Source organism: Raphanus sativus, chromosome 6 (assembly GCF_000801105.2).
Source record: "Raphanus sativus cultivar WK10039 chromosome 6, ASM80110v3, whole genome shotgun sequence".
In the NCBI taxonomy this organism is placed as follows: Eukaryota; Viridiplantae; Streptophyta; class Magnoliopsida; order Brassicales; family Brassicaceae; genus Raphanus; species Raphanus sativus.
In genome coordinates, this window is record NC_079516.1 from 39,981,838 (window position 1) to 39,993,409 (window position 11,572).

General features: G+C 35.2%; 2 protein-coding genes across 2 annotated transcripts; one reads left to right on the top strand and one right to left on the bottom strand.

Moving 5' to 3' along the window:
- Positions 1-1,868: 1,868 nt before the first annotated feature.
- LOC108810371 (probable 2-oxoglutarate-dependent dioxygenase DIN11) lies at positions 1,869-5,551 on the bottom strand. Its single transcript, XM_018582487.2, has 12 exons — positions 5,434-5,551; positions 5,164-5,279; positions 4,952-5,070; positions 3,792-3,855; positions 3,587-3,654; positions 3,050-3,108; positions 2,804-2,948; positions 2,671-2,690; positions 2,511-2,557; positions 2,346-2,426; positions 2,171-2,260; positions 1,869-2,094 (listed from the first exon to the last, which is right to left on the bottom strand). Exons 1-12 carry the CDS (start codon positions 5,468-5,470, stop codon positions 1,942-1,944), a joined length of 999 nt encoding a protein of 332 aa, XP_018437989.1. The 5' UTR covers positions 5,471-5,551; the 3' UTR covers positions 1,869-1,941.
- A 2,240-nt stretch (positions 5,552-7,791) lies between these two features.
- Positions 7,792-9,965, top strand: LOC108812844 (lisH domain-containing protein C1711.05). The gene is made up of 2 exons (XM_018585218.2): positions 7,792-7,878; positions 8,016-9,965. Exon 2 carries the CDS (start codon positions 8,059-8,061, stop codon positions 9,826-9,828), a length of 1,770 nt encoding a protein of 589 aa, XP_018440720.1. The 5' UTR covers positions 7,792-7,878; positions 8,016-8,058; the 3' UTR covers positions 9,829-9,965.
- The last annotated feature ends 1,607 nt before the right edge of the window (positions 9,966-11,572 follow it).

The window sequence follows — 11,572 nt, forward strand, 5'->3', positions numbered from 1 at the left end:
GGAAAAAAAACAATTAAGTGGAGTTTGTTCAGAGGAAAGAGTGTTTCGGGATCTAGAAAAATATATTAGCCTTTTGATGTAAAAGTTGGTTTATAAGAGAATCTGATTCTTTGTAATTTAAAGTCTAGGAAAAATATAAGAAACTTCTAGAAAATCGATGTACTTTAAAAAATTGGGTGATAAAAATATTGTTAAAATGAACATGTGAACACTATATCTTCAACTTTTTTCTAAAAAAACTTCATTTTTTTTCATTTTGAAACAAGAAATAAAGTACACTTGAAGCAAAATTTTCTTCAGAATGAAGCAAATGCGGAAAATTAAGCATCATTAAAAATGGTCTAAACCTATTTATATATTTTCTAAGTATTCCTCTTAACAATTTCGTTCTAGAATTTTAACTATCAAGTAATTTTTATTTATTTATTTTTAAAGTAGGGTTTACACGGTTGGAAAAAATGGTTAATTAATATATTTTGGGATATATTTAGTTGGTATAATGATCTTTTTACAATTATCCAAATAAATGCTTCACAAAATTTACAATGTCCAGTGGCATTTATATAATATAAAACATTATTTTCTATTAATTTAAAATGATTACATTTTTATATTATAGATAATTTGAAACAGAAAAATTAATTCATTGTAATATTAATATTAAGTATTATGACCTTAAACTGGTATTTTGTGATATTTTATTTTATAATTTATAGAGTCGGGGACCATATACTCGAACTGTAACATGTAAATTACATTTATAATACTATAATAATAATAATCTTTTGCATGATAAAAACATGTAATTCTCTGAAATGTTTTCTAAACTGTTATTATTAATAGGTTTTAAAATTGCTAAAACTAGCTGGACTGATAAACATATATAATGTAACTTGTAGATTGTTTCTAAAAATATTTTAGTTTTAATATCAAACTAGTTAGTAATATTATTGATTAGAATCGAAATTTAGTCTGAAAGCCGAACCAATTCAGTTAAATGTGTTTCACTAAATTTGCAAAGGTGGTATGGATTTTGTTAACCAGATGCTATCCATATACATCTCTTTTGGAAACTTGAGATCTTTGCAGACATCCAATGGCTCAACCATCGCTTCAAAAGTTAGTATGTTTGAACAAGATAAATGATTCAAAATCTGAGTTGAAAAATGCAGAAAAAACTGTTACAAGTTTATTATACATAATACCTCGTAGAAGAATGCGATGCATACACGGTATATAGGAGAGTTATTGATCACTCGATGCAGTGTCGATTCGTTAAAACCTTTAACAATGATTGAGAGAGTCAAACTTTTACTTTCATTAAAACCAATGATGATCCAATTATATATGAATGTAATCTCTGTCTCTTTTCTCTTCAGTTTTACTTCCTAATGAATTATTTTATTTCTCAAGATTTTTTCACTTTTCTGTCTGCTGCTTGCTTTATCATTGGGAAAGCTGATGAAGAGCTTATTCAGCCAGGACACCAAATATCAGCTTGGTAGTTAGCTGCTTTGAGAAGTGGCCCTTGGTGTTATGATGCGGTGGAAGCTTATCTTGGTCGGTTTACATCATCTAAAGAATGTGAATTTAGTAAATTTAGCACAGTTTGAAACATGATTTTGCCACAAAAAAAATTTGGCATGATACCAAAAGGTGAATCATAGCTTATTTTCCCGACCAAACCCTTAATTACATTAAAAATGTTAAATCTCTATAATACTATTCGAGAAGTTTCAAGATTGTTTATTACATTGATAACTTTAATAATTGAGTTTATTATATAATTTTCATTGTATTAATATTTTTTTTCTTTATTTTATTAAATTACTTTTATACATATAAATTATAAAAAATAATACATGGATATTTTTGTAACAAATTATAAGTAACATTATTTATTAGAATTTGAAATCCAGCCCAAAAGCCAAACAAATCAAATTAAATGTGTTCCACCAGATTTACGAAGGTGGTCTGGACTTTGTTAACGAGATGCTCTCCGTATACAACTCTTTTGGAAACTTGAGATCTTTTATCTCCTGGATACTTTTCTTTGAAGATATCCAATGGCTCAACCATCGCGTCAAAGTTAGTCTGTTCGAACAAAGATAAATGATTTAAAATCTGAGTTGAAACATACACAAAACTGTTACAAGTTTATTTATTATACCTCGTAGAAGAATGCAATGCAAACACGGTATAGAGGAGAGTTATTCATCACTCTATGAAGTGTGGATTCATATACTCCATTTGAAAGTATCTGCATATTTGATTCCCAAGTTTTTCAAGGATTGTCAAATTAAAAGAAAAGAGAGAAATAGAGAAGGAGAGAAAACAAACAAAACCTTTAACATGTCACCGATGTTACAAATAAATGATCCATGGATTGGAGTAGCTGGTATCCAATCACCAGCCAAGTTTTTCACCTTTTCGAAGATACAAAAAAAAAAATCTAAAGCCATTTTTCTAAGTACCAAAATCAGAGAAGATTATATATGGTAAATATATACCTGAAGAGCAGTTTTATCATCGTCTTGATTTATAAGTGTCAACAAGCCTACAAATCACGGTGGTTTCATAAAACCAAACCAGTTAAGGTATATCTTATTTTTGAGAAAAAAAAATGAAGATATATAATCATTATCTTGATTAAAGTTGAATCTTACTTACCATAGTCAGTGTGAGCTCCACTGGAATTTTATAAACAAAAAAAAGATGATGAATTATTACCCGATTACCACTATTAGAGTTAAATAAAACGAAATTTCTCCGTAGTAAAACAGTAATGATAAAAGTTTGTTACCATCCAATAACATTTTTTTGGTTTACACCAGGATAACCAATAATACGCATTACCCAAAAAGGGTCTCCAGCCATTTCTCCCTCAAATTCATAAGGTGATCCACCAAGTGCTAAGGAAATTCCCCTTAAGATGTTTCTAGAAAGATCTTGAAACCATGAAATGAAATTACAAAACTATGAATCTCTAAGTTGGAAACAAACACACACCTAGTAAACACAAAAGGGTTGAAACAGATCGGATACACACCTGTGCATAGTTTAATATACTCATCCATCAACTCTTTGTACTTTTGAGGATTTTCTGGCCTTCAAATAAAATGCCGCACAAAAAAAGAAAGAAAAAAAGAGAAATTTAAACTAAAGAAGATAGAAAGCTAATAAAATAAAACATTATCGTCATGTATATTTGGCATTCAAAAATCGTATATATTTCTAATATCAAGTGTTCAGAAAATTAAAACTAAATTTATTTATTATGAACTTGTATTTCCCTTAATAATACAACTTAAAACACCCATCTATGAAAAATAAAATTTTAGTGTTTTAATCATTTGACTAACTTTGTTCAATTTAAATGTTTCTTATTCTTGTTTTTTTACCTAACTCTATTCAATTAAAATGCTCTGGCCGTTCAGCCTATTCTAAATAATTGACTAATCCACTATGCATATTAACAAAAAAAAAACGTTTCTAAATTTTATATTCAATTAAAGCTAATAAAATTAAGTCTGGCGTTTTCGTTATTTTTTTCCCAATACAAAGGTAAATACATAAATATACTAACCACTGATTTGGCCCTTCCAAGACCTTTCCAGTTTCACCATACTTTCCTTGCTTGAACTCTCTGTAACACTGTCCGTAAGAGAATAAATATACATTAGTAGAATCACAACTACTTAATAAATTAGAATCGCAAGCAGTTTGATGACAAAAAAAAAGAGAAATTGGAATCGCTTAAGCCATTGGCTAGTACGTTGGACACTACTTACATCTATTGCTTCGTGGAAATCTTGTTTCCCACTCGTAAAGTTCACTCCAATTCTCTGATATCCTCTGTGAAACTCAACATCCATTAAAGATCCTCCACAAAACATTATGTTCGATTCTTGGAAAGACTTTTTGTTTGTTTTTTCCTCTTCAAGATTTTGGTTTTTACGTAAGGTGTTGGTAATCTAGTGGGAATGAAAAAAGATTGGTTTTCTTGTTCCATGGGTTTCAAACCACCCTGGATTCAAACATAATTTTAAATTGAAAATTTTAAAGAACTGACTTCGGAAATAAAAAAATTACGGGCGTAAAGTTTGAAGTTTCCATAATAGTAATTAAACAATGGTTTCCTATTTTAGTTGGATGTATGTATATATATCTTTGATTTTATTTTTGATGAAAGTATGTATCTTTGAATTTTTCACGGACGTAAAATTATGTTTGGTTTTCGATATTAAGTTATATGTTTGGTATTAGATTTTCGTGGATTATTAACTTATTACGTTTTTTTGCGAGTTTTTCTTGGGTTCACTCCCTAGGGTGAACTTTTAGGTTCACCAACCAATAGAAACTTGTTATCTTAGATTGAGTATTTTTAAGAAAGTAAACAAAATAATTATCAAATTTGCATTATGTTTTTAAAATAAATAAAAATAGTAATTAACATAAAACGAATTTTTGAAAAATAATTTTAAATCCGCCAGCAAAAAACTATACCCTAAACCCTAATCACAACCCTAAACTCTTGGATAACCCCTAAACCCTTGGATAACCCCTAAACCCTTGGATAAATCATAAATTTTAATTCGTAAATAACAAACTCTAAATCATAAAAACACTGAATTTTTTAATTCTAAATCTTAAACCTTTAGATAAATTATAAACCTTAAGATTTATATATAGTTTTTAAATACATTTATACAATTACTATTACTTTTATTTTTTTTTATTTTTATTTTAAAACATAATATAACTTGACAATTATTTTGTTTCCTTTTTCAAAAGATACCTAATCTAAAATAACCAATTCATATTGGTTGGTGAACCTAAAGGTTCATCCTAGGGAGTGAATCCAAGAAAAAAGTATTTTTTTGCTCTTTTCCAATGTAAACTAAAACGAGAAACACGTTTTGGATCACATTTTCAGATCTATTAAACAAACCTATAACCAGCTGCTGGAGTAATCTTGATCTTAAGTTTCTCCTCATATGGAAGCTCGAAAAATCGATGTGTCATCTCTTTCACCTTGTTCATAAGACTGTCTGAAATCCCATGACCAACCTGCTCCACAACACTCACCAATCCAAATTATTAAACGTCCACGAAGAATATTTTCATAAAACCAAAGAAAAAGATAAACTCAATGTTTGTTACCACGTAGAAGAATCCGACGTCCCGACAAGCCCGGTCTAGTTTTCCGACAACCTCAGCCACGCCAGCATCCTCCATCATGTCGGAATCATCGCATTTAACAAGTAAAGGACTAATGTCTGCAATATCAGCGTCTCATTTTAGTTTTTAAATTTTTGTTAAAGGATTTATCTCATTTAGTTTCCTTGGCATAATATGAAATGAAAGATTTTATGGTAATAGAGTGGTTATATTTCCTTGAAAATAATGAATCTAAAATTTTATAGAACGTACCGATAATTGGTAAGTGTGATTTGAAGTTTGTAGCCATCTGATCAGATTCTTAGACAATGACGGAGTCTTTTCTCGTTGGTATGTTATATATCTATCTCGGATTCTTTTGGACAATGACGGAAACCTTTCCCGTTGGTCCATTTATATCTATCTTATTAAAACAGAAACATTCTGTTGGACCTAACATTTACTTTGTAAGTTTTTAAATTAAATACACATTTATACTTTATAATTAAACATACATTAAATCATTAATGTTTTTTTCTTTATACTACTATCCATGTTTCCAAACAATATACTTATTTCTTTATAATACTATCAATGTTTCCAAACAATATACTTATTTCTTTATACTACTATCAATGTTTCCAAATAATATATTTTTTATACTACTATCAATGTTTCCAAATAATACAATAATTAATCTTAGTTATTTTATATCTATCATTTTCTCTTTAAAATTTTGTAGAAACGTCATAATTTCATAAGTTGCAAAATAGTGCACTTTAAAATTTCGATTATAAGATTACAAATTATGAAACTATTACAATTTAAATTCAATTAGATTACATATCGGTCATCCATCAGTTCAATCGGTTAGTCTCGGGTTTTAGTGATTTTTTAATATGAATATTTTAAAAACATAAATTGAATTGTCAGATCTCCGTATTAACCGGTATAATAACAATCGGGTTGAATTCAAAAATACTGATTTAAATACATACTCTTTAAAAATTATCAAAATATTTGTTAAATTATTAGTAAAATTTTTCATCGTAAAATATTCCGCGCTTCAAAAGCGCGGGTCAAAATCTAGTAACTATCTTAAAATGGAATATTTATTCTAAATGTTGATGTTATTAATTTTCAAGCCCCCTAAATTGCCTCCTAAATCCTTAGAGGCCAAACAGCTAGCTAGGCTGCCGCAGCCGTCGCCGCCTCAGTGGGAAAGGATAGTACGTGAACCGTTTTACCCCATCATGATCCACATCCACACATATGTGACAATGTATTGATAAACTCCAAGACAAAATAGATATATTGAAGGTTTTGCTAAAATTTCAATATATATAAATTTAATAATTCTCCAAATATTGATCCGTTTGGTACAATTTAAATAAAATATCAGTAGCTGACAAGAAAATTATTAATAAAATTTAGGAGTCAAAGAAAGCGAAATTCCAGCAATCTGCATTATTCATTAACCTTTTTTTCTTTTTTTTTTGGCAAATCATAAATTTAGTCTGTTTGCAAACCTAGTATAGATTGTAATCGTTAAAAAGTTTAACACCACATATAAGTTACTTAAACAGTACTAAAGAACACGTTGTAATTAGCGTAATTCTTTTGTTTATACATGCGTAGAATAAACGCCTAAAAAGTTTAATAGGAGCTTAACTAGGGATGGCAATCAAGGACCTGGACCGCGGACCTGGCCCGTAAAAGCTTGCTGCGGAGCGGGATTGGGCCTCCATTTGATAGGCCCGCAAAATTGCGGACCTCGCGGGACGGGTTCAAAGCGGAACGGATTCAAAGCGGGATTGACTCAAAATGGGACAGGTCAGAAAGCGGGATGGGTTAAACCGCGGGATTTTGCGGCAATCCTAAGTCTCCATTTATGCTTTCACATGAGAGAGAGAGAGAGAGAGAGAGAGAGAGAGAGAGAGAGAGAGAGAGAGTGAGTGAGAGAGAGAGAGTGTGTGTGTGAGAGAGAGAGAGATTATACACTATGGAACTCCATTGATGGTGGTTTCAGTGTCGATGATGCTTCTGGTCTCCCAAGAGCCTCTAATCTGTACTGGTAGAGCTTCTTCAAACCATCATAAATGATAATAAATACATTTGTTTTGTATAAGCTTAATGTATTGATCTTGTAAGAGAATACTCGATCATGTGCAAGATGAAAATCAATTCATGTCTATGTTTGTTTGTGCATGTAGAAATAAGCAATGTAATATTCGATGTCCCACGGGACGGCCCGCGAAGACCTGCATATTTCGCGGTACGGGATTGGACAGCTAGTTTGAGGACCGCATCCCGCGCGGGACAGGTCCGCTGTGTACCGCCAGAAGTCGAATCCGCAGCGGTTCGAGACGGGACGGGAGAGCCCTTAACCAATAAAATAATCGAACTAAAGACCCACACTGTGTTTTAACTTAAACCGAACTCGGATACGCTATCACGGTTTAATCTGGTCCAACCGAAACGATTTGGTTTCACAAAGGTTTTCAATATTTTAAAATAGAGAAATACAATTTTGACCAAAAAAGAAAATAAGAGATATACAACCCGCTTGGGCCTAAGCCCATTAAGTATGTATATCACTAATTTCAGGCCTTTTAGGTTCCGTTAAACCTTGCTCTTTCTTCTGATCTGATAAGAGTTCAATCTTCCTCGTCGTCTCCTTGTTGTCCGCTCGCATCTCGCCGCATCGACGATAAACTGGTAATTTAACCCTTTCCCGATTCAATCAGAGATCTGTGTGCTATTAGATTCAGATTGGTTTTTAAGCTTGAGTTTTAGGGTTTCTACAGATCTATCGATTTGAATCTGAACCAGTCTCTTTCGCTAATTCGATTTAGGGTTTGTTGTGAGGTGATTGAAGTTTCGTTTCGTAGAAGAAAGATGTACAACGGAATAGGATTACAGACGGCGAGAGGCTCAGGGACTAACGGTTACGTTCAGACGAACAAGTTCTTCGTGAGGCCCAGGAACGGTGGTAAGCCCGTTAGTGGCGGAAAGGGGTTTGCGGATGATCAGGGAACCGCTGGTTTATCCAAGAAACCGAACAAAGACATCCTCGAGCATGACCGTAAGCGTCAGATCCATCTCAAGCTCGCTGTGCTCGAAGACGAGCTCTCGGACCAGGGCTTCTCTGATGCGGAGATTGCTGAGAGGCTTGAGGAAGCGAGGTTGAAGTTTGAAGCTGCTACTGCTGCTGGTGGTTCTGAGGAGAGTGATGCGAAGATATCTGATACGCAGACGCATCAGGTTGCTGCGAGGAAGGAGAAGCAGATGGAAGCGTTTCGAGCTGCGCTTGGCTTGACTGATCAGGAGCAGGCTGAGGAAGGGATGATTGAGGAGGAGGAGCCGACGGGGGTTGTGAAAGAGAGGCGGGAACATTCGTTTTTGGACCGTGGTAGTGGGAGGAAGAGAGATGAGGATGTGGAGGTGAAGGATGGTAAGGTTAAGGAGAGCAAGAAGCAGGGTGGTGATGAAGTGAAACGTCAGAAGAAGAAAGAGAGCAAGAAGAGAAGACATGATGATGACTCGTCTGAGTCTGATGGTAAGGGTCGTGACCGCAGAAGGCGGTCGAAGAAGAAGGCTAAGGGGCGTAAACAAGAGAGTGACAGTGAAAGTGACTCAAGCAGCGCTGATTCTGACTCTGGCAGTGACAGTGGAGAGAAGAGGAGAAGGAAGCCTACAAAGAAACGAGGTAGAAGCAGAAGAAGTGTTTCTTCTGAATCTGAATCTGAAGCTGAGAGTGATGACAGCCTGAAGCTTCGGAAGTCACACAAAAAGAGTCGGCCCTCCAACCAAACTGTTTCGAAAGATTCAAGGGACAAACCTGACGAAGGAAGAAGTGGGCGAAAGAGGCATGATTCTGATGTTAGCGAGCCTGAGTCTGAGGATGAGAAACAACAACTGCGGAAGAAAGAAGAAGCTTACCGTAGTGGACAAAAGCAGAAAAGAGATGAGGAAGACCTGGAGTCTAATCTCAAGGACATGCGTAGAGGTGGCAAGAAAGCTGCAAGAGACTCTGATGACAGTGAGGCCGAGTATGGGAACAACAAGAAACAGTTGCGCAGTAAAGTAGAAGTTTACAGTGGAGGAATGAGCAAGAAGAGGGACGAAGAAGAGACCCTGCCCAAGCATGACAAGGACACCTATAGGAGTGATTCTCGTAGCAAGCAAGTTGCAGGAGACTCTTCTGATGACAGTGAGGCTGAGTATGAAAATAGGAGGAAGCTGAAGGATGACAGTTACCAAAGAGGAAGGAAGCAGATAAGAGAGGAGGACCACGGTCACCATGGAAGGGACAGGTATAGAAGCGATGATGCTGGTCAGAGACGTGGAACAGTTAAGGATGTTGATGATAGGTATAGAGGTCAAGCCAGCGAGGAAGAGGATGACAGTGACAGGGATAGATACAGACAGAGACGTGAAGTGGTTAGAAAGGATGATGAAGAGTACAAGCGTGGCAGGGACAGGTACAGAGGCGATAAGGAGGACAGGTACAGAGATGATGTTGCTGCTGGGAAAAGACATGTGACGGGTAAGGAAGACGAAGATGATGAAAGAGTTAACAGGGAGCGTGAGTACTCAAACAAGGGTCGAAGTCATTACGATGGCAGATCAAGCGAGAAGAGGTCCTCCTACGGTGATAGAGACTAATGATAATCTTGTTTCATATGTATGTTTTGAAGTTTCCCAAACATTCGTGCGTCTTTTATGGGTTTGTCGCAACATAAACCTTGTTTTGCTTGCAGACTATCTTTGAGACTTTTATTAATGTTACATGTTTGTCAAAAGGTTTAAGCCATAATAACTAGACACGGGTGTTTCAAACGCGCCGAACCAAATACCCAAACTGAACCGACCTAGCAACAAAACTAAACCAAGAAATGATTAGTACCAAATATTGTAAAATACCATCTATAAGTATATTATATCTATACTATTAAAAAGCAAGATTATGCACCCTTTCATATACTAATACATTCTTGGTCTTCTCTTATATTTTTCTAACTATATTATAATAAATGCTTTTATTTATCTTTTGATTTTTTTGCATTTTAATACACCAACTCCTAAGAGCATGCCCATTGGGGGTTTTTAAGGGGTTCATGGGCTCGGGTTCATAGGGCCGGGCAGGGAAAAATAAATCGAAAATGGGCTAATATCGGTGACCCGAGTCTTACGCATGATCTGTTCTTAGCCGGGTTCAAGACACGTGTTTGTAACCCATTGGCCCCGCGTTTTCGAGTTTACGCGAAGCATTGACCGAGACCATTCATTTTTCTTTTCTTCTTCGATAGCTAGGGTTTGTTTCTCTGAGGCGATTGAGAGGCGATTCTGGTGCGACGGCGATTTCCGAAGTTTTTGACCATCAAATCAACGACGAACGGTCCCCTCCACGAGCTCAGGTCAGTATTGAGTAGATTCTCCACAATTTTGAAGCGTTTTGGGTCTCGAGGATTCTCAATCGATTTAGGGTTTTCATATTAGGGTTCAAAATCGAGTTGGGGCTTTCGATTATCGTCATCGGGGTTGTATTTACCCAGTTAGTGTTCGTTAATCGGGGATTCGATGTTGATTTGGGGATTTAGGGTTACGGTTCCAAATTGATTTGGGGGTTTTAGGTTAGGGTTGTTAATCGATTGTGTGGGTTTCGTTTGATGGTTTTAAATCGTCCATGAGTGGTTTATTGATTCGTTTTGATTTGATTGTTAACTTTTATGAGTTTGCTAATGAGTTTTGTTTGTGTTTCTGCTACAGATGGATCCCGCAGCAGAGAGAAGAGACGCAAAGAGGAACATTGAGTACAACAACTCATTAGGCTATGTGGCGGATTAAGAGTATGGTATTCCAAAAAGGTGTTATTGCGGTGAGAGAATGATTGGTGAGGTTCAGAGGAAGGAGGAGCACGACACTCTTCTTGGGAAGCGATTCTTCACCTGCATAAACTACGAGGTAAGAAACAAACATAGTTTATTGTTTATGTTATTATTTTGTTTCTGTTTTTAATTTCAGTACATGTTTTTACCAAGGCTGATGGGCTCCACTACCGTCAGCCTTGGGTGATTGGTGTAAGGAGGAGATCGAAAGGCTGACTAGCCGGCTGGAGGAGGCTGAGAAGGTTATCAAGGAGGTGCCCATCCTCAATGAACAGATCGTATCTCTAGAGGTTAGTGATCATTCATTGTATTGTAATGGTTATTGTTTGTTGCTCTTTCATTAGTTATTAGTTAGTTCAATTAAAAGAGAGTATTAACTCATTTTTATTGTTGTTTCCATGTCCAGGAACAGGTTAAAAGTCTCTCTGGTCTGCTCAATGTTCTCACTGTGAAGGTGCATGACCTGGAGATGGTCTGCTTCGATTGAAAAGCAAAGGTACCGTCTTATCTCATTGGTCACT